We start from the raw sequence: 24,259 nt of genomic DNA, 5'->3' as shown, positions 1-24,259 counted from the left end.
CTTAGTGATAAATACAGGGTGTTCATAAAGTCCAGGAACACTTTCAGTTATTTATTGCACAAGAACCAAACATTGTACAGATATCATACATATGACGTTTTGAAGAGAAACCCTGAAAGTTTTTTTCATGTATACTTCCACAGTGTAGTTTGGTAATTTGCCAATAGTCAGTGCCAGTCACAAACTTGGAAATTTCAGGTATAGAGCAAGCTTTCTGTGTTTTGGAGTTTCACAAAAACAAGTGTGCTGCAGCTGTTCAACGGATGTTTAGAACCAAGTACAGTAAGAAGCCACCAACAGGGAAGGCTATTTATCACTGGCACAACAAGTTCATTATGACGGGTTGCTTATGCCTGGCAAAGAGAAGCAGACGTACCAGTGTGAGTGAAGTAAATGTGGAGTGCGTACGAGAGACATTCATAAGGAGTCCAAAGAAACTGGTGCATCATGCCTCCCATGAACTCAAAATGGCTCCAATGACAGTGTGGAAAGTCCTGCAACAGGAGCTATCTATGAAAACATTCAAATTGGGGGCTAGTTCTTCTGCTGTCAATGACGACAACAAAGACAAATGTTTTGAGTTTTGTTCGCAGTTGCAACAATTGAATGATGACATTGTTGATTGTTTAATTTTTAATGACAAAGCCACTTTTCACACTAATGCGAAAGTGAACAGCCATAACTGATGAATCTGGGGTACAAAGGATCCACATGAATGCATTGAGCCGGCCGAAGTGGCTGTGCGGTTAAAGGCGCTGCAGTCTGGAACCGCAAGACCGCTACGGTCGCAGGTTCGAATCCTGCCTCGGGCATGGATGTTTGTGATGTCCTTAGGTTAGTTCGGTTTAACTAGTTCTAAGTTCTAGGGGACTAATGACCTCAGCAGTTGAGTCCCATAGTGCTCAGAGCCATTTGAGCCAATGCATTGAATTTGACCATGATTCCCCAAAGGTGAATGTTTTTTGTGTCTTGTCACGTCAAAAATCGTATGAGCCATTCTTCTTCATTGATGGCACTATCATGGGATATTCCTACTTGGACATGTTGCAGCAATGGCTGATGCCTCAAATGCAATTGGACTCTCTGTTCATCTTTCAGCAGGATGGGGCTCCACCCCATTTTCATCCTGAAGTTTGTGGGTACTTGAACACGGAGCTGCCACATCTATGGATTGGCCGTGCTACAGAAGGGGACAGCTGTTTCATGAAATGGCCTCCCCAATCACCAGATCTCGCTGCATTTGACTTTTTTCTGTGAGGACACATTAAAGATCTTGTGTATGTACCGCCTCTACCATGTGATGTAGCAGATCTGCAGGAGAGAATATGGGAAGCAACTGTCACAGTCGATGATGCCATGCTGGGATGGGTATGGCAAGAATTCAATTACTGTATTGACATCTGCTGGGTCACTCAGGGTTTGCATATCGAATGTTTGTAAAAAAACTTCCAGAGTTTCTCTTCAAATTACAGTATGTATGACATCTGTTTATTTATTTATTTAGCAGCTTATGATGTACATCTATGGAGTAAGTCCAAGTACATATTTGCTTTGTCAGTTTTCCAATAAAATACATTACTTTTACTGATTCTAACTATAGTTTTGCTAAGATAACTAATAAATTTTAACCACAACATTTCTGGAAATTAACATCATAGTTACAAAATTTTAGATACTGTAAACCGAACAGATTTTATGAAGCATTCATAATCTATGTACCTAAATTACAGAACATTTAATTGCAATAATTGTATGCTATGGGTCCATCATTTTATATATACAGTATAATACATTCATGTAACACATACATATTCTAGATCCCATTTTGTTTACATTCATAAAAAAATTTAACAGCAATAATACCATAGAAAAGCAAAATCTTTAGATAAAACAATGCTGTTAAGAAGTTAACACATTTTACCTTTTTCTTTTTCTCTATACTTGTGTAAATTTTTCTTTTAGTGTACTATGTCTGTTTGCTTCAGTTATTTTCATTTGAAAGAAATTCTCTGATTGAATATCAAGGGGTTTCTAATAGCAGTTGTTTGATTGACTGTTTAAACTTATCCTTTGATTTGGCATTAGTGATGTGTGGTGGTAAAGAGTTTTACAACTTTACTGCCATGTAACCACTGCTTCTCTACATCGAGTTGTGTTATGCTGCAGAATTCTTAATTTCTTGGTGTTTCTGGTACAATGTTTAGTTCTCGTGCAATAAATAATTGAAAGTGTTCCCGGACTTTATATACACCCTGTATTATTATTGACACCTGATATAGTTCTTTATTATTACATTCTCATGTATTTTATTTACTATTTGCAATTACTGATGTGCTTAGATGTGATTGTGTGGCTTTGCATCTAGCTGTAACATTTATAGTTTTCTTTCACTTGACTCTGCTATTTGTAGTAACTAGTGTACTGGCAGAGGTTAAGCAGTTTTGCAACCACCTATTGTTCTTAATCAAGGCACTAGATAAATTATATTTTGTTGTAATTCTGTACAGAAAAGCCTGCTGTGCCCACTGACTAGGAAGAGACAGAGTATTTATCAGTATCTTCTAATAATTTCCATTCTGTAACTTGTAGACAAACAGATGCAGGCAGCTATGTGGTGAATAATGATGCACTTCATAAAATATTTATGCTGGACTGATAGGCTTTCCTACTGCTGTTTCAGGCGTTGGTATTTAAAGTGATTTTAAAGAAATCTCTCAAGAAATATAACAATGACAAATATATAAAGGAAGACTGATTAATGAAGACAGCATTAAGATCTTTAATTTCACATTAAAAAATGTAAATTTGGGGAAACAAATATTTCTGTAGGCATAAAATTCAACACATTCTTGTCTAATTATAAATACTATTATGGTATCTCATTCCTTCTGAAAGTTAAAATTTACAAAAAATCAAATGTATGAGAAACAAATGGAATCAAAAAGTCATCAGAAAGTCTCTGAATGCTACACAAATATGCAAAGCAGAAAACTGCTTTGAAACAATATGTGAAATGCTGTAGACAAAAATAAAGGGAAGTTATTGTAGCAACAAAGACACAATACAATGATTCAGAAAGAGGCAAACATAACAAAGCAAGTAATAATTTCGCCATAAAACACAGAAATGAGAAATAATGATCTGCTTCTAATAGCTGATATATTTAATGGTCATTATATTAATGCAGCTCAAAACCTAATCAAAAGTAAATACATGGTGATTTTTTCCACCATGTACAAACTCTAGGTACTAATCAATGATAGGATACAGAACAAGAAAGATCTAATGAACTTACATCCAGAAATGCATGGTTTCCATGCTAGAGTCCATTTATTCAGTCATACTTTATTACAGAGGCTTCAGTCTAACATGTGCTCTTGGTTTCCTCTTAGAGGGTGGTTCTGTTCCTCATACGTCATGCCCAAGTGCCCTCTCCTGCCATAGTAATTGGTAATGTTGTGTCCGATTCACTTCTCTTGCTGACTCACCTTGTAGTCGATATGATAAAGTGCTGTACAAAATTGTTCCATATTTGAATCGAGAGTTTGCTGACATGGTGTTTACTTATGGAAAGGCAAATGGCCATGGGCGACTGGAAGCAAGGTTGTATCAGGAGACCTAGCCCACCAACAACAACCACAGCATTCAATGTTTGCAACAACAGTGTATCACTGTTTGTCTGAGACAAGGTAGTTTCAGGAAGCAGGAAAGCATGAAAGACATACCTGAAATGTTCTGACACAAGTCTTGGAGGAAAATGTGATTAAAATTGTGGAAAGCATCCACCATGTCAGTACCAGGCAGTTGGCCTGCCAGTACAGGGTAAGCCAGATGACCATGTGGAACATTCTCCATGACAACTGTTACTGAGTTTATCACTTCCAGCGTGTGCAGGGCTTACTAGGAACAGACTATCCACATCAGGAGTAGTTTTGTCACTGGTTTGTCCACCAGGCAACCATGATTCCGGGATTTGTGTCATCCATCCTATGCACAGATGAGGGCCACCTCTATGCAGTGTGGTATCTTCATCTTTCATAACAGTCACTCTGGGATAGTATGCAGAACCCTAGTGGTATGGTGACAGCTAACCATCAGCGTTGGTATAGCCAGAAGGTGTGGGCCAGGATAATAGGTGACCGTATTTCGGGACCAGTCTTCCTTCCACATCACCGAACAGTTCGGAACACGTCTCAATCATGTCTTCCCTGGTCAGTGAATTGGACAAGGGGGTCCAGTTGCATGGCCTGCTCATTCACTGGATCTCAACCCATGTGATTTCTGGTTATGGGGCCATCTCAAAAGTATCGTGTGTGGAGAGCCCATTCCACATGTGGAGACACTGGAGCAGTGTATTCATACTGCCTTTGGCACTGTTCAGATGGAGTATGGCTGATGTGAACATGAGACAGAACATGCTACGGCATGTACACACGTGTTGAGGCACATGGAAACTATTTTTAACACATGCCGTAACTGTGGCTGCATGTTACAGCGTGTATTAGACCACAGTCTTTGTAGCAATGTATGACTGAATAAATGGTCTTTAGCATGGAAACCATGCATTTCCAGACATAATTTCATTAGTCCTTGTTTGTTCCATATCCTCTCATTGATCAATCTCTAGAGTTTGTACACCCTGGATAGTCGTATAATAAATGTAGAAATTCCAATAAGTTAAAGGACAATATACTTATGTCCAGCAAAACCCAAAGAATTAAATACACTATCAGTAAACTAAAGAATAATCTAACATAAGGATTTGATGGCAGCCCAGAAAAAATTATTAAATATAGTGCTGGTAATATGTCTCACAACTTGTTGATGTAACTAATGTCTTCTTTGCAACAGAAGTGTTTCCAAGTAGATTTAAGCTATCAACAGTATTAATAGTTTATAAAAGCAAAGACAAGTCTTACATCAGAAACTTCAGGCCATTATTGCTGTTATGATACCATATGATACAATACAATATGATATTGCAGTGCCTGTGTTATCGTGAATTATGATGCAGTGTTCTTTTGGACATGCATGCAGCACTCATGCTAAGCGGAAAATCCAGGTTAGGGTCCCGGTCCATCATAAATTTTCATTGTTGTCATTTCATTATACAGCTGATGGCTGTCCATATTTGCAACTGCAAATACATTTCATGTATTTTATAATGGCTATAGTCACCACAGTGCCTGTTTTTTTAGACATGCATGCAGGTCCAAAGGAATATTGCATCATAATTTGGAATAAGTATTTAGCCATTGACACCGGGCAAGTGACTTTCAAGTAAAATCACTACCCTGAACAGGAATATGTAAAGATGAATGTATGAACACTGGTTGTACATACATGGTTTGACAACATATGGAAGTTTGGGTCTGGCACCAGTCGTGCTCAGATAGCCAAATGGTATTTCATGTATATATTATCACTGTTGTCTGTATTTTCAAAAATAATTTGAAGAATAATATATGGTAGATTGTGTGTATTGTGTGTGTATTGAAACTGGGGACTCAGAAACGACAGAGAGGCTTTGTCCTGCCGTAGCCCTCAGTGGTAGAGTAATTATGGTGTACACATATGATTAGACAGTGTTGCACAGTAATCGCTGACATAGTGTAACTGAGGCAGAATAAGGGGAATCAGCACAGAATTGTTTCAGAAAAGGAAAATCAATTTCAAAGAGCTCTCTTCAATTTCCTAAAAGTTGTTTTATTGCCATAGATGATAAAGAACTAAACTGTGGTTTATTTTTGGGCCTTTCCAAAACTTTTGGCCCTGCAACTCGTCATCTACTACTTTTAAAAATACGTACCTATGGTGTCTGTGGTGGTTTCTATGAGTGGCTCAAGTCATATTTATCTGATAGGAAGCAAAGGGTGGAAATTTGTCAAGAAAATAAAGTGTACCATCCTGATTACAAAAAAAGTTAATTATGGGGTGCCCCAGGATTCAGTATTGGGTCCATTGTTCTTCTTTGTTTCAATTGCAGATGATACCACCTTCTTTGTTGAACAAAACGATAATTATGAGTTGTGGCAAAGAATTGACCTGTATGGATGAACTTCAACCATATGAGAAATAAAACATGAATCAACATAAAGGTTACGCTAGGGAGCAGCCAAATTCAGCCAAAGCATCATTAAAAAAAATTTTTAGGGTTATGGGTGGATGAACAGTTAAAATGGGAAAAATATGTAGAAATGCTTAATAAAAAGTTAAGCAAGTACTGTTACATATTAAGAACCCTTAAAAATTGCTGCAATGTTGAAGCAGTGTTAAGTGATTATTATACCTACATGCATAGTCTACAAAGGTAACATATGGTATACTGTTCTGGGGAAATACCACTTTTGCAAAACAGTCATTTACTCTTACAAGAATACCTGTTTCATTAAGATTCTTCAAGGAGAATCAAAATTATGGAACAGAGAGTAGGGATGACTTTCATAAGGAATGTAGACACAGAAGCAATATATCAGGACAGTATATCATACAAACCAAAGATTCTCATCAATGCATTGCCAGATAAGACTGAAATAAAATACCAAACTTTAATACATTTAAAAGCAAACTAAAAGATCTACTAATAATTCACATCTTCTATAACACTAATGTGTGGGGACAATGACCTGCAATGGTTGATGTTGCATCTGTAATCAGAGCAATAAAGGGTGGAATTTTATATCTTTGTTTTCAGTTGTTTGTTCAGTCCATTCTTGGAATGTGCCTTAAACTTGGTGTCTGATATTTATATTAATAAAGTGATTTAATTGTGTTATAACAGTTTGTGGCTACTTATCCACATGGAATTTCCCACACTGATAATGTGTAACAAGCTAATTGAATTCTCAGAACTTCAGTAACATACATCATTACAGTCCTGTCAAACAATGGATCATGAAACACAGAAATTGCGTCAAGATTAAATACTACAGGCTATAGGTCCCAGGCTACTGGAACCTTTCACCCAACCAGATACTGTTTTTAGTGGATTAAAAGGTGTGATGAATGACATGAAGCAGAATATTTGTGAGGTGAAAAGTGAAAGTGATTATGTTTCTTGTCTCCCACTGGTGGACAACCACATGGAACATGTACAATGAATTAGTGTGCCAATAACCTTTGATCTTATTGTCTTCATCATTGAGATGGATCAAACTATCCATGTTCATGTACCCAAACCAGATTTTCATGTGAAATTTCACCACCAAGAGTACATCCCGTATGCATTCCATTGCACTTCCAGGCCAGAAATTATGTAGACAAACCTGTTTCTTCTTCCACATGGAACCCGTCGAGCTGGGCTACATGAGAAAAATTATGGTTTTATCTCCTGCACTGTGCATGATCAATGGGGTTCCAAATAATGACATCCCTGGATAACATAACCTTGTGCCAAACAGACATAATTTCAGTGATGTTCCTACACCACAACATTCATGATCTAAACTGTTATTAGTTCAACCTCAGTTTGACATCATGCAGACTGTTCTAACTACCCACAACATTGTCACTGACATGTTGCAACTTTCTGCTTTGTCATGCAGTATTGGTGACTACATGTTTATCATCAGTGATGTCATCCAATCATCTCTGATCATTCACAAGTGTGAATTGGCAAACGCAGCTTTACTGCAACACTTGTCCAAATTGCTGGAGCAAGAAGTTCATCAGCTGATTTGTACAGAAAAGATAAATGGCAGAACACTATCCTAGTTTTGGTGACATCTGTGGGAATTATGCCTGACAATGCATTGTAGATGATGTGGTAAAGCAAGTTACCTCCTCTAATCCAAGTTTCTTTGATTTCAAATGAGGGTGAAACACATGAGAACAAACTACAAGTCGCAAACCAGATTTTTTCACTTTTGGATCAATGTCATCACGACATAGAAGCCAACATTGACCTAAAGCAGCAGCAGCCAGTATACACCTTGTCACTGTTGTGACTCCCTGTTGGGAGAGAACTTAAATGTGTGATTGTGTTTTAAGTTCAATTTGGCTCATCAGATCTTGTCTAGAGGCCAAACACACACTACAGAAAAATAGGTCCCTTTATGATGATCTCAAGTTTGTAATGTACTAGCAGACCTTTTAGCTGTATTCTAATTAAATTAAAGTAGCTGGAGTTGGATGTCACCAATAACACTAGGTGACACATAAAACTTGTTTAAATTGCTCTTGTTTACTTAATAACAATAGTTTGATAGTGCCACTAATTATCACTATCACTTCAGCAGCAACAGTTTACCAGACAAACTTAAATTTTTGCTAACCAGTTGCAAAAACTGTTGTAATGGTTCCTAAGTCTGAACATACTTCCCAACACAACTTTATGGCCTGATTTTAATGCACTTGCATGAGTATTCCAAGCTGAGATAAGCCCAGTGATTTCTCATGGATCTAACAATTCAACCACATGGAAATGTTTGTAATGGCAGTATATTCTCAATAAAAGCAAAGTTTGGAACCACCACAGTTCAGGAAACACAGTTCTTTGCAAACAGGTATGCCTGGACTCTCGAGTTCCCAACCAAAATACGGAATTCACTTAAACGGAAACAGACATCAAAAACCATCTGGACTCTATCAGGTCACAGCCCAGAGTCCACTAATAATCTGAATCAGAAATGTCTAGCCTCTCTGGATTCTCTATTCCTGTCAACATTAGTTCCCTGCTAAACTTTTGATATCCCTTCCATACCTTTCGGAATGTCTGCTGTTGGCTTACAGCTTCTGTGTGTCTCCAGTCATGTAATTTCATCCTAGTGCCATTCAGTATGATACAAATCTGTACAACTGTGAGCCAATTGGCCAACATTAACCACTATGCTCATGTATAGAAGAAACAGGGCACCTTGAATGACTAGAGATAGGACATTCACATTCACAGGACTTGTACATGAGTATGTTCTCCAGAAACGATTAGCATTTGAACCATGTTGGCCTGCAGGTTCAAGATCAACATCAGTATCGCAGCACAACACAACATACTGGTAAAATGTGCCTGTGACTCTCGTTGTTACCATAAACTGAAGGTAATGGATCAGTGTTACTTGAGCAGACATGCAGCATGCCTCGCAGATGTATGCATGGACCATACCATCAAATATGTGAATTTGAAAGAGGGCGCATTATTGGCATGTGAGAATGTGATGCATCCATTTGGGAAATTTCTGCTTGTGTGGGATGAAATGTTTCAGAAATGCAACGGGTGTGTGCAGAATGGTTCATGGAAGGCTGTAGAACATGGTAAGATGTGTCAGTTTGCACTACCCATCCACCGCCCAAGGAGATCGACACCTCATCCGAGTGGCATTGCAGGACAGATCTGCATCCTCCTTGGCTCTGGTGCAACAGTGGAACACATCGTACACTATCAGGAGTGACAGTCCATCACCTTTTATTACAGTATGGGTTATGTGTGCATCATCCACTTTTCTGCCTACCTTTGACGAATGTGCAGAAATATTCTAGATGGAAATGGTGTATGGAATAATGCCACTGGGGACAGGAATGGCATCAGATAGTGTTTTCAGATCAATCCAGGTTTTGTTTGTTTGAAAATAATAGCCACATTTTGGTTTGCTTTTCAGCAAGACAATGTATGATCACATGTTGCTGCATGAACACATACCTTCCTGGTGTCACAGAATGTCAGCCTTTTGCCCTGACCTGCCAGATGATCAGACTTGTCACCAATTGAAAATATATGAGACATGGTGAAATGACGGGGGCAGCACTGTGACCCAATGCCAGACACCACTAATGAACTTTAGAACCCACACTGACGATCATCCCATCTGTGGCATTTAACAAACATGCGAACAATTGCCTAGGTAACTAACACACAGTGACAGATTTCTACTCTCCAGCTGAGAAAGTGTACGACCATCAGGAGCATTTGAGGAGACAATGTCGCTTTGACAGGGCCTTAGCAATGCCTGACGATGTATGTTGCTAAGCACTCGACACACGCCATGAAGTGTTGATGAGAAGACTATTCAAACTAAGTTGCTCGCCTTATGTTAAACAGTCCTGTGGTATTTTGCTATAACTAATTTATACACTTAAAAACTTAACCACTATTCTTTGTCTGTGTAGTATTTGTCCATCACTGTGTCGCAATTGTGTAACTAAGATTATACATAATAGAGGGTTATTAGTCTTCATTTAAAATTAAAGTACATAAATCATGACCCTCCAAAAGCTACTGTGTGCATCAATAATAAATTTAAAAGATCTGATTTTTTAACAGTTGACAAACTATGAGTAAAATAATATTAATTCTGTCATTTCTCCCTGTACAAGTTTGAAATGAACCAAAAGTGTATTACATACAGCAAACATTAAAATTACACTAAATGTGAGTTGTTTCATCAGCAAGCATAAAGTAATACGTCTTTTAATTTGCAAATATGTTTAGTAACAGTGCCTTACTGAATCATGTTTTGTTTTGTTTGCCAGATTGCTCATAAATCCACCATTGCATTTGTAAATGACAATGCAAAAAGAAATCACACTTCACAATAAAAATGATTCTTTTTTGGTGGACCAGATGTAATCCAGTTCACTCTTGTGTCCTGAACCCTGTTGCTCAGTACTGGGATGCAACATACCATCTAGATGCACTCCCATTCAGCCAGACTGCACTGTATTGCAATATTGTGTTTTTTGTCTTGCCAGCCAAGCTCCCAAGACACTTACAGCAGACAAAAACAAATATTCAGATTGAGAATTTATATGACTAATCCCCTGATGACAAATGGTTAAGGTATTCCTACCTTTTCCTCACTCCCCAAGCAGTACATCATTAAAACAACTCAAAGAAATCAATAAAAGACAATAAGGTTGCAATACTTCAGTTAAGAATAAGCACACAGAATTTTCTTTTAACTACAGTGTACTTGTGACCTTGAGTTGAGAAAAAGCAAGTATACTGGACTGTGTATACTACAGTGTTCACTGCTCTGAAATAACAGTAACATAAATATATGCAAGTGACGGACCGAACTAACTCACAAATAACTTCCGGATTTGCTCTGTTAATTATAAATGTTTCAGTGCTACCAATTTTTAATCAGACAGTGCCATCACCACCCCTTTCATGCCAAGACATTGGTATGCCTTTTACAAATACGTTTACATGCAAATGAGACTGTTATTATGTACAACCCTTCACCGTTTGTACATCACTTACCACACACATGTACACTCTTTGGTACAGCTATAGTAAAGTACCTAAAAACTAAAACAATTACCATCATTGATATATTATCCCTACACATGACAGAAAATACACACATACATAATAAATGCAATATCTCACCTGAAACAAAACAAAAAGCACTATATACTCAACTTCACACTCTAATGTTAATTTTATCTCTAAATTTGCTTGTTCTATGTGTTATATATAATATGCCTCCCTTATTGCTCACAGACTAGACATTACATTATTTCCAGACAATATACCCTTAAATTGCACATACTTCCTGTTCAACCCATTGTTGAACTATATTAATTTTTCCAGCCATTTTAGTCACACTTTCTTTGGTCAAGAACTACATACCAAGCACTACATTTGTTGTCAAACCTGTGATCACTATAAAATTCTCCACAAATAATTTCCCATTTATAAGAAATTCAAGCACAACCTCTCTTTTGATTGGCTTACTGAGCTGACCCATAGCATTGTCAAATTTTACACTTGTTACAGGAAACTCCTCCAGTTTGTTATCATGCAATCCCTTAAGATAGTTGTAGCTACTGTCACTCAACCCACTATCAACGAAGGCTTCCACACATTCAACATATACATTCACATCAATAACTGGTTTCATTTTATCTAAACTTTTTCATTGTCTTTCATCCAGCAAATCATTCTCCACATCCTTTAAACATTTACTCTGCATAGTGTTAAAATTCATGTAACATAAAGGTTCTACATCTTTGTGATCCTCAAAAATTTCCATAAATGCATCATTATATTCCTTAGGTACCTTTATCTTTAATAGACCCCTGGCAAACCTAAATTTCTCCACCTTCTCCCACTCTTTAGCATTTATGCACCCATAAAATTTTCCTTTATCATTCCAGTCATTCAGCCTTCCCCATCCAGTCATTACACAATTCATTGTCCAGTACAAGTTGGCTTTCATCTTCCATAAACAAATGATTCTGCATGTCACTCCTCTCACATATTTCATCACCAACAACAATTGACAATTCCGCACCTGTATTGGGCTCCACAAAATCTGCAATACCACTTTGTGCTTTCTCTTATGCCTCTAAACCATTAACATTGCAGGGAGCTCTGATACTTCACATCTCTCAGTATTAATTATTGCCGACCTTCACATCATCACTATAACCCTCAAAAATGGCCCTGCTTGTTTCCATACCTGCATCATTAACCTTTTGGTGCTACTGATATGGTCATCATTATTACAACACACATGTTCATTTATGCAAGTTTCACAAGCTGCGACATTGTCACGAATAAAACAGTGACTCATATATAAAATAAATTTCCTTTACTTTACGTCTATGGTCACAAACTTTTTGTTAACAGATTACCAGTTTCAGTCCATAATGACCATCTTCAGACCTGTAGCAAGATATGGGAAAAACATAAATACAATATCAGATTGTCAACAGCTTAAAATAATAAAATAGACTATAATGAAAAGTACTACTGACATACATGTACATTTGTGTATTTTAAGTATGAAGAGGCATACCTGTTTTATAAAAACAATGTCCTAATGTACTGCAACCATAGTGGCATCATCAAATGTTTAATGCAAAATCACCACCAGCATCATAAAATTTACTGGTATATAAATAACAACATATGCACAAGTCATGTTGTCAGCAGCACTACTGTTCAAAACAAAACAAACTACCATACAGTAGCCATAAAATCTTTGTGTTGTAAGTTCACCAGATGTCACTATTGTAGGCATACACAAGTCTTCAATGATTAATTGAACAGCATAAAATAAAGGGGGGGGGGGATACAATCAGTAAAGTCTGTAATACAGACCAAATGTGTCTGTATGTGTGGATGGATATGTGCGTGTGTGCGAGTGTATACCTGTCCTTTTTTCCCACTAAGGTAAGTCTTTCCGCTCCCGGGATTGGAATGACTCCTTACCCTCTCCCTTAAAACCCACTTCCTTTCGTCTTCCCCTCTCCTTCCCTCTTTCCTGATGAGGCAACAGTTTGTTGCGAAAGCTTGAATTTTGTGTGTATGTTTGTGTTTGTTTGTGTGTCTATCGACCTGCCAGCGCTTTTGTTCGGTAAGTCACCTCATCTTTGTTTTTTTTATATATATATATATATATATATATATATATATATATATATATATATATATATATATCAACAGTTTGATACCTGTTGTCACCTGAAAATAGTTTAGAAACTTGTCCTGGCAGGGTAGGTTGGACATGATATATACAAAACTTACTAGTTTCCATGGCCTTGACACAATTTATAGTTTGCAGTCAAAACCATTAGTTTGAGCTTCCACAGCATGTTCGAATTCAGATTTCACATACATAACATTGCTGCTAAGGCCGTCAAGGAAAAATTTGACTTCTCTTCTTCAGTTGTTGTCACACTACAACCTGTTCTCCTTCATATCCTCCCCCAAATTCCTTTAGACTATCACGAACCAGTCAGAAAACTTCTTTTCAACCTTTGCAAATCTAAGTTCCAATCCATCGAATTTTGTGTTCATATTGCCTTCAGTATTTTCAATTTTTATTACAATTTCCCCAAACTTAACTTCAAATTGTGAATCTGACTATCCCAATTTATTTGAAATCAGCTGCCACAGATTGGTCTCTATTGGAGCCTCTACACTCAAAAGGGCCTGCAGGCTCACGAGCTTCCTGCTCTGGTCCACAGCCACCTGTCAATTTTTTATTCTGGTCTTCCATAGTTGACAGTACAATCATAGTCTCATAATACACAAAATTTTCAGTTTCTGCCTGTACTTAGCAATGTTAAGAAGTTCTTGAGGTCACCTACTGTGTGCACAGATGCAACCCTCCGGTCTCGCACGTTGAAGAGGTCTGGGCACTGTGTCAGTAAGACACAATGTCTCCTATGCTGCAGACTCATACCCAGAATGGACTTATAGCAGCACTGACTGCAGTGATGCATTGTCTCGTGGTGCTGACATGATGACTGCAGGCAGCTATGTGATGTCTCAAACAACTGATATTTTGCCTGCAGCATTTCAGCGTCTCTGGAGGTTAATCAGTGTCTGCTGTCTCTCACTAAACTTTTATTTACTGTCATCCCAGCTCTCCAAGCTACTACCCACAGGACTGCTTACTAAAATTTCACCATATCCCAGTTCAGAGTCCCCATTTTCAGGCTATGACATCTTGTCAAGAACCACACTTCTTTCTTGGAGGGGAACTTAAATGTCTGATTGCATTTTATGTAAAATTGGGATCATCAGATTTATTCTAGAGGCCAAACACACACCACTGCAAAACAGTTACCTTCATGATGATCTTGAGTTTGTAATGTACAAGTAGACCTACTATCTGTGTTATAATTAAATTAAAGTACCTGGAGTTGGATTTCACCAATAAAAATAGGTGACACAAAAAACTTGTGTAAATTGCTCTTGTTTACTTAATAACAATAGGTTATCAGTGGCACTGATTATCTCTGTTACCTCAGCAGCAGCCAGTTACCAGACAAACTTGTAAGTCTTGCTCATAGTTTGGAAAAAAACTGCTGTATTGGTTTATTAGTCTGACGACACTTTACAACACAACTTTATGGCATGGATATAATGCCACTTTCATAAGTATTCTGAGCTGAGATAAACACAGTGAATGCTCAAAGGGCTAACTGTTCATCCACATGGAAATCATCATAATGACAATATGCTCTTGTAAAATCAAAGTTCAGAATTAACACAGTTGAGAAACACAGCTTTTTACAAACAAATATATCTGAACTCTTGAGTCGCTGACCAGAATTCCCAGTTCACTTGTATGGAAATAGACATGAAAAGCTGTCTGGACTCTCTCAAGTCCCAGACTGAAGTCCACTAATAATCTGAAACAGCGACATCTAGATCTCGCTACAGCCCCCAACTGAAGACCCCTAATCCTGTCAGCATCAATGCCCAGCTTATAACTTTTGATAACCTGCCACACATTTCAGAATATCTGCTATTGGCAGACTGCTTCTGTGTGTCTCCCACCATGTAATTTCATCATAGTACCATGCATGCAATAATATACAAATGTGTGCAACTGTGAACCAATTGACCAACATTAACAACTATAATCAAACAAAAGTTATATTATAAATATTTAAATACAGATTTTAATGACACCAGACACAACGTATTTCCTAGGCCTAATCTATTAATTTGAATTATTCCATTACCGTTTCTTACTTGTGCCATAGGATCAAGTAAATAAATGTTTTCCACATTTCTCCTATAGACACTGCCATTCATGTGTGATTTGATATGATAATTGATTGAAAAAGCAAAAGAGGAACAGTCAGTCTAATGCTGTTTGCACCAACATTTTTATCTTATGATGGTGGTCAATCTCAACCAAAGACAACAATATATACAGTGGATCTTCTGAAAGTGATACAAGACAGATTGAACCCCTGGTGACAATCCCTTCTGGGGGCTTAACAAATACACAACAATACAGGTAACAAATACACAGTGGCAGCTTCCCACTCTTGGGCTGAAAAAGCGTGCAACCATCTGGAATATTTGAAGAGACAATATCCCTTTGTAAACCCTTTTAAAAACACATGCTTTTGTAGCATCTTGCCACCCCATATTGTCTAACAATTCACAGTATGCTTACAGTGGAACCAGCTGTGTAACTAATAGTGAATGCCACTTTCCAACATCTTTGCCTTGAAAAGCATTGACCAGCACTTCCTAGGAGAAGAGACAATCTCTTTTGCATTACATTGTAAGACACTCTACCCACCAGCAGATGGAATGCACAAAGCTTGCCACATACCAGTGGGTGAGTGACACCGGCAAGTTTCTGCCCTGGCCCACTGGCACTCTGGCCCACGTTCAGCATAGTGGGAATCTTGTCCCAGCCAGCATGTGAATAGATGTGACCCTTGTGACTGCAACACTACCTGTTACCTGCAGGGCCTTAGCAGTGCTTGATGATACACCACACTAAGTGCTCGGCACTCCATCCCCTGCTCCTGCCCATATACAGTACAAAACACCAATGTCACACCTTTTGTGACCTCTCAGAGCAACCGTCAGGTAAAATGAGATGAATGCATCTGGAGCTGTGCTAGGCAGACCAGCTTCTGGCTGGTGTCACTCAGGTTTCCAACCAAAGATGGCAAATGGCTCACTGGTATCAATTTCTTGCACATTTTACAGCATCGGCTTACAAGTACACTACACCATGCTGATACCCAAACAGCAATCATGACCTCTGGTAGGTGTCATGGGTCACAATAAGATGCAAGAACGCCTACATCTTGAGCATGTGAGCAAATCCAGTTTGCCTCAGTTTTTCGAGGATGGTGACTGATTATACATTTTTACATAAATATAAATCAATAGTTTCTCATCAACTCAGGCTCTGAAATAAGAACAATCCTGGGACAGCTGCTCTGTCTTATATCTGGGGTTCCCTTCTACAGCTCTGGATGGTAAATGAAACATCTATTAGGCTCTATGGTACTACCAATTGCCAGTGCAGCAAGATCAGATTGCATGCTGTCCCACAACACAGAAAGTACAAATTCCTAAAGGAAGACTCCAGAACATCCACCAGGATCTAGTGGGACCACTGCCAGAATCAAACAGTTTCCACTACACACTATCAGTCATAGAAAACGACATATTGGGTGGAAACAGCGCCACTTGTGGATGTGACATCTGAAATGACTGTTCTTGCCTTCCTGTAGATGTGGATCACATGTTTCAGGTACCTCACATCAGTAACTACTGACCAGGGAGAATAGTTTGAGCCCCCCTGTTCATGGAGTTATGCAAATCGTGTGGTGTCCAACAGTTTTGAAGCACTGGATACCACCTTCAAAGTAACAGCCTCATCAAACATTAGTATCACAATCTTAAGGCTGCTCTTATGTACCAAATCATACAGTGGATATAAGTCCTTCCATGAGTATTTCTGTGCAACTGTATTGCCTACAAAGATGATTTGCAGTCATCACCAGCAAAAATTTTGTACAGTGAATGCTCGTTTCTGTTCATGGACTTTCTGTTTCAGTCTCTCTTTCTGGCTGACAGTGAGTTACCAGTATTAGCAACAAGGGGGAAACAATGTGTTGCACATGTCTGTACATCCCTCCTCAGGCGCATGGCATGCAGAAAGTATTTGTCCACAAGGCATTGAAGAACTGTGGGCACATAATGCTGCATGATGACACTATCCAGGCAGTCATACAACAGACATACTCTGGGACTCATAAAATACTACATCATGATGATCACCCTTCACAATATTATTAAATGGCAATCACTCAACAGCTTTCGTTCAGTGGCTGAAGCCAGCACAGGTGCTCCAGAGCTAAGAGAGAGACAATGGACTAGCTGTTGCACAAGAGGGTCTCACATCTACTATCAATAAACTACCTAGTGATTTTCATCTCAGCTTTTCTCTCCTGGTAGGAAGGGAGGATGCAGCACCGTCATCACATTGAGGTTATACCAACCATGCACCTCACTTTTGCTACGGCCCTGCTTTCCATGAGTACCTGCTGGAATAATGGTGATACTACTGCGTACACCTAACCTACCAATGCTGCTCTGTATTGGAGGGGGGGGGAGGAAGGGAGGGGGGGGGGGTTCTGTGGAGACAACCTCCAAAGCTCAATGTAGCATCTGAAAATGTAAAACAATGTGTATTTTTATATCTTTGTCTTAAGCTATGTAGTTCATGTTATATGGCTTTTGGTGTCTGTTATTTATGCTAATAAAGTGGTTTAATTTCGTTACAACAGTATGTAAGTGTTATTATGCCTAATTATCTGCATGGAATTACTCACAAATGAATATGTGGAATATTATTCAAATGTGTAAGCTCTGCCTCATAATCTCTCTACCTGGCAATTTATAACTATCACATTATTTCTAGATAAAACAGAAGACCTCCTTCTGTTTATTTATTTATTTATTTATCTTTATTCATCCAAGGATCATCGCACTATGATATAGGATGTCTCAAGGTAATACAGTGCCAATCAATAGGCCAGAGTATAACACACAGCAGACATAACATTCTTTAAGAGGATGGAACAGGTAGCCTACGGGGATAGGATAAATGGCTGGCCATGGCCTTGATTAAGGAACCATCCCAATATTTGCCATATCAGTCTTGGAAAACCACAGAAAACCTAAATCAGTTTGGCTGGACAGAGCAGCTCTGTCCTCCATATATGAGGTCAATGTCGTGACAACTGCACTGCCTCACTTGGTAATATTCTCTGTTGTATAATATTCCTTTTTTTACACACAAATTGTTCCAGCTAAATTGCAGTATAAAGCATAGTTTCTTTCTTCACTGCCTACACAGTGAGGAGACCCATTGATGACCCCCTGGACTATTGTCAGTCACTTGCAATGTAAAACATAATTCCACTCTTCACTGCTGATCACACTAACACTTCCGCAAATGACTCCTGGACTGAGAAGATGCAGCTGTGCCCCTTGCCTCAATTCTGGGTTCCATATTCAACTATAGGCTACTGTCCACCTGAAAAACTAAGCCAATAGACATTACTATCATGCATTATAGATCTTGATGCATGATTCATGTGAAAGCAGTAAACTGTAATCATGTACTGAAATGTATGAAGCTGCTGTAGTTATCCCCTTTTATTGCTGTCCACTAATCTAAATTCTCTATGTAATGTTTAATTATGTAACATGCATAGCTTATAAAGAATATTTTAACTGCCTCTCTAAACAAATGTGTTTCATTAATCTTTTTCTCTTACTTTGGCAATATATTATACAATTTTATCCCCTGATATAAAATCTGAATGGAGTTTTTGTTTGTTTTTCATGGGTAAATGTAACTCCAAATTGGCTCTGTTCCATAATTATGCATAGAACTGTTAGTGAAGTATTTAGTAATATTTTCCCTCTTATGCATCATAAATTGGTACATGTACTTACTTGGTGCAGTAAGGATGGCCAGTTTTTTAAATAGCTCTTTACAATGAGCCTGAGAGCTACCTACAGTAGTCATTTGTATGGCACTTAAACTGTGTCCATATTTTGTGCATTCAATCTCCAGAAACAAATCCCATAGCTGGGAATTCAGCATATGTAGGCAACTTTGTGATTGCTACACTATCTATAAATTTATCATCCATTCTTAAAGTGATAGAGCTGCTTCCTCTCCTTACACTAAAGTGCATACTGTTCATTTTCTTTATGTTCAACATCAATTTATTGCATACTGCCCAATTGTAAACACCATTGAGGGTTTCATTTGCTTTCTCTAATAAGAGTTCTGATGTATTGTCACTGAATATGATGTTGCTGTCATTGGTGAAGAGAACTTTTTCTCTGTGTTAATTAATGTGTATAGTTATCTGTCTTTTGTGTCCATATATGCATGAAATTTTATTTTCTTACACGTATTTAATTAGAATACTGAAACAATGGAAAATCCAGGATGGAAAGTAGCAATATTATGAAAAGTGCAGTTGCTACTTACTATATAGGTAGCACACACACACACACACACACACACACACACACACACACACACACACACACAAATGCATGGTGTGAGTTGAGGTGTGTGTGTGTGTGTGTGTGTGTGTGTGTGTGTGTGTGTGTGTGTGTGTGTGTGTGTGTGTGACTCAGCATTTCAGCATTTCTGCTGTGTGGTGAGTAGCAACTACCCTTTTCATAATATTGTAACTGAAATACTGCTTACTCTAGTACAGTCAGTTGAGATGTATTAACAATTTTTCAGCTCTGTGTCTTGTGTCTACATGTATGTACATTAATTTCTAGTTTCTTATACCTGATTAAGCAGAATATTGTTTATTTTATTACAGTCAATCAAGATGTGGTGAAAAGAAAGATACCAGTGTAGATGTAATATTACTACTTTTATGTGCCTATATTGTATATACACTTATACAGGGTGGAGAAAAATTGTGTCACGGAGTTTTAACCCTGGATAGCTGATGCCAGTAGGAACCAAAATTACTAATGTTGTGTAGGTTTACAACACACCATTTTTAAACTACATGCTCTGATTGGCTGTGTAATTGCTCCATTGCCATTCATCAGTTGACGGGCAGTGTTATGGTTGTCGGTTCACACATATAAACGTCCCTCGCCCTGTCACTGCCCCAATGTGATACGCACACATGCCTAATAGGTCTTGCTGTTTGTCTCCACCTCACATCAGAGGCATTCACACGTAGGCTTCGCTTCGGAACACACATCATCTGTGATTTAGTCATACAGTAAGCATGGCAGCATAGTATTCGTTTGAAGAAGTGACAACCATAGCACTGCCCATCAGCTGATGAACGGCAACAGGGCAATCTCATGGCCAATTGGAGCAAGTGGCACCAAGTTTCTGTAGTTTAAAAATTGTGCATTATCAACCTACACAACATTAGTAATTTTGGTTGCTACTGGCATCAGCTGTCCAGGCCTAAAATTTCGTGACACAGTTTTTCTCCACCCTGTATGTAAAATTTTATGCTGCCTTATATTTTATACTGTTTAGTATTATATCATGAATGTGATAAAATGGGTGCTAAATAAATAAATATAAATCTGTACCTGAGATGTGAAGGGGTGTAAGTCCCATTTCCACAGTTCTGACATAAGACCATATTTGTAATACCTACACACAGCTTCATTTGTGGAAGAAGGGCAGTAGTTCTGTTCCAGCCTTTGGCTAATTTAGGTAGCATGAGAAGGGTGCTTATCCATTTCACATCACCTGAATTGGTCATGAACTGAAGGAGAACTGCTACCCTTCTTCTACAAATGAAACTGTGTGTGGATATTGAAAATGTGGTCTTACGTTGAAATTGTTGAAACTGGAGTTAAACCTCTTTACCTCTTTGCTACAGAAACACATCAGTAGTAATAATTTTACTAACAAATAAAGTAATTAGATATTTTTTCTCAGTTTTCAGGAATAATTTTTTTCTGGGTGTCTTCTAATGATAATGTTTTATTCTGCCTATATTTCGGGTAAATTACATTTTTTTCCCACTCTGATGCAGGTCAGATTGAAGCAGAAACTGTGGTAACAAATGAACTTGCAACAGAACTTCATGGCTTACAAAAATTTGCCAATTACAGCTTACAAATATGGGCTTACACTCGTGCTGGTGATGGTGTGAAGAGCAGTTCCATCTATTGCCGTACTGAAGAAGATGGTAAGATAAGACTCTTTCATAATTATAAGAAAAATACATAGAAACCTGATAATTGGCTAAGTAACTAATTTTGACTCAAATTATTATCAAACACAGAATGAATAGTACTTTCATGATATGAACAAATAAATTTATCCACTTTTATTCTCCCATTTATTTCTGATTTAAGACTTTTTCCATAATATAAATAATGTGTCTTCTTCATACTTAAATGTATGAAACTTCTTCATACAAAAGATGTTTTCTGTAATTAGTATCTCAAGTTTTTCATACATTTGTATGGATTGTAGGAAAGGATAATTTTAAAAAATTAGAATATTGTTAATTAACCACACTCATATACTGAACAATAGATACAAATACACTTACAGCTTTGTGACACAACTTTATGTGAATACAAACATCCCAATTAATTTTGCTTGTAGCTTTTCTGGGTCACATTACCATGAGAATTATGAGCTGTTTGTGCAAGGCTACAAATTGGCTCATTCTCTTGCTTTTTGTAATCTGTGCCAATGGTTCTTATTTAATTTGCACAAATATAATTCTGAAATATAAAAATGTTTTCTAATTTTTCCCTTTAATTTTATCACCTATTTTATATTTTTAAAGTAGTTTAGCTGTATACAGAATAATTTATAATAGAATTTTTACTTATTGTGTACATTGCTCTATGATTTTAGCTTTTGTTTTTATCATTTACTGCTGGCCTTCTGATATTTCAACTGAGCTTCTTTGAGCTCATTTGTTTTCTTGAGTCTTGCTCAGTGATAAAGAATTATTTGGATTAGCAGTAGCTTACATTGGCAAGAAGAGAGCTTTTTGGCAACTGATAGTGTTTATTTGGATATCACAGTTGGTATAGAAGTGCCTGCAGTGGGCAGAAAGCCATGTTTCAGTTGTATTATCATTGGGATTAATGATATTGATATCTTCCTTGCTGATTTAGCCAACATTTCTGGCAGCTGAATCCTTTTATTAATGCTGACTGATTTGTAACTCATTAAAATATGTTCGATAAATCACATAAATTTTATGTACTATGTAAAATTTTTGTAGAAATTGAATTAGATCATGTACATCTGCTAATTTCCTATAATGACCTTCCAACTTTCTGAAACTGTGCCATCCACTCTCATAAAATTTTAATAGATTTTCTTCTCAAGAATACGCAGAAGAGATTCTAGGATGTTTTAAGATCAGGTAAAAGTACTGGCAATTCAGAACTTTGTACCAAATTGAGTGAAATGGTTGAAAGGCTCAGTTGATACAGCATTCAGGGCAATTTTAAGGCCCAAGCAATGCAAGTGGCAGCTTTCGAAACCAAGGTTCCCCTAGGGCAAAATTTGTACACATAGCAAATCGGTGGCATTCCTTTCTTTTACGGGGAGCACATCTTCAAAACTAGGAAGAATTTTAAAGAAATTTTATATTAAAAGTGTATTCTGTCCGCCAGCTAAGACCAGAGCTCTGCTGGGCTCAGTGAAGGATGATTTGGATTTGAGAAAGCCCAGGGTCTACAAGATTCCCTGCCATTGCAAGAAAGTCTACAAGGGAGAAACAAATTGTATGGCCTGGGATACTTGCATGGAGCATCATCACCACATGCATTCATTTCAGCCAGAAAAATCTGCAGTGATGGAACATTGTCTTACTGAAGGCCATAAAATATTGTATGATGAGACACGAGTGGTTGCCCCTGCGTCGCAGTATTGGAACTGTGTAGTAAAAGAAGTAATTGAAATCCAGCTATCTGGCAATATTATAAATAGAGATAAGGGTATCCTTTAATTTAGAATTGGAACCCTGATCTGTTTGACATTAAGAAAAAACAGTCATTGTTTCGATCTTCAAAAACTGATATCAATGTATCATTTCCATGAGCTTTCACCAATGGTGTGCTGTTGTTTCTTTTGCTAGAGCACAGTTATGTTTGCACATGCACTGTGGACCCATGGTTGGTGTACAAAAGAGCTGCTGCACCGTGTTTGATTTCAGTTCCAGCGAGATAGTGTGATGGCCTACTCACCTCAAGATGGCGAAATATTGTGTCCAGATGAGGATATGTTCCACCTGGAGACCCAATATGAATATAACACAATAGTTCTTCTCAGGATGAGACATCTGGGTCATAATATTCAAATTTTTAAGCTTAATGTTGATGGTCTTAGCCGATCTAAATCTCAACACCTCTCTTGTATACTGCTTGAAAACAATGTGGATTTGTCTGTGATTCAAGAGACACACATATATACTGAAGGGAGCCATTATTCAAGAGGATGTGTAGCTGGTTATAAAGTCCTAGGAGTTATGCATCAGCAGATCTATGGCTGTGCTGCTTATATATGCCATAAATTTGAAAATACACATCCAATATCTGTGTCATGCAAAATATTGAGAATATCTCAATCAAAATAGAGGATGTTACTGCAATAAATGTCTACAAGCCTCCAGAAGATAACTGGCCATCTTGGTTTCTTCTCATTTCCTCACATCCAAGTATATATATTGGTAATTTCAGTAGTCATCACAGTTACAGGAACTACAGTGATAATGATGAAATGGGTGAAAACCTTGTAAATTGGGCTGAACATAACAACCTTAGCATAATTTTTGACTCAAATGGTAAAGGAACATTTAAATCTGCAGCTTGGAAGAAGGATTTCAATGCTATACCTCTCAGTGCAGTAAGGATGGTCACCGCAGGCTTCTCAAATAACCAACACTGGCGAGAAATTCTTGACTTAGGAACTCAAATACCTGTAATTATGATATTGTGGTGCCTGTGTTGTTCAAAAGTATGATGCAAAATTCCATCAGATAGGCATAC

At 37.8% G+C, this 24,259-nt stretch overlaps 1 protein-coding gene across 1 annotated transcript in view; it reads left to right on the top strand.

The window, feature by feature from the left end:
* The window catches only part of LOC126471275 (Down syndrome cell adhesion molecule-like protein Dscam2), a 231,816-nt gene that overhangs the window by 101,973 nt on the left and 105,584 nt on the right, over positions 1-24,259 (top strand). The window contains exon 14 of the mRNA XM_050099393.1: positions 21,274-21,429. Coding sequence (XP_049955350.1) covers positions 21,274-21,429 — 156 coding nt within the window. The remainder of the gene's footprint in view (positions 1-21,273; positions 21,430-24,259) is intronic.

This window comes from Schistocerca serialis, chromosome 3 (assembly GCF_023864345.2).
Source record: "Schistocerca serialis cubense isolate TAMUIC-IGC-003099 chromosome 3, iqSchSeri2.2, whole genome shotgun sequence".
Lineage (NCBI taxonomy): Eukaryota > Metazoa > Arthropoda > Insecta > Orthoptera > Acrididae > Schistocerca > Schistocerca serialis.
Note: the sequence above shows the minus strand (reverse complement) of the source record. Positions and strands in the feature narration are given on the sequence as shown.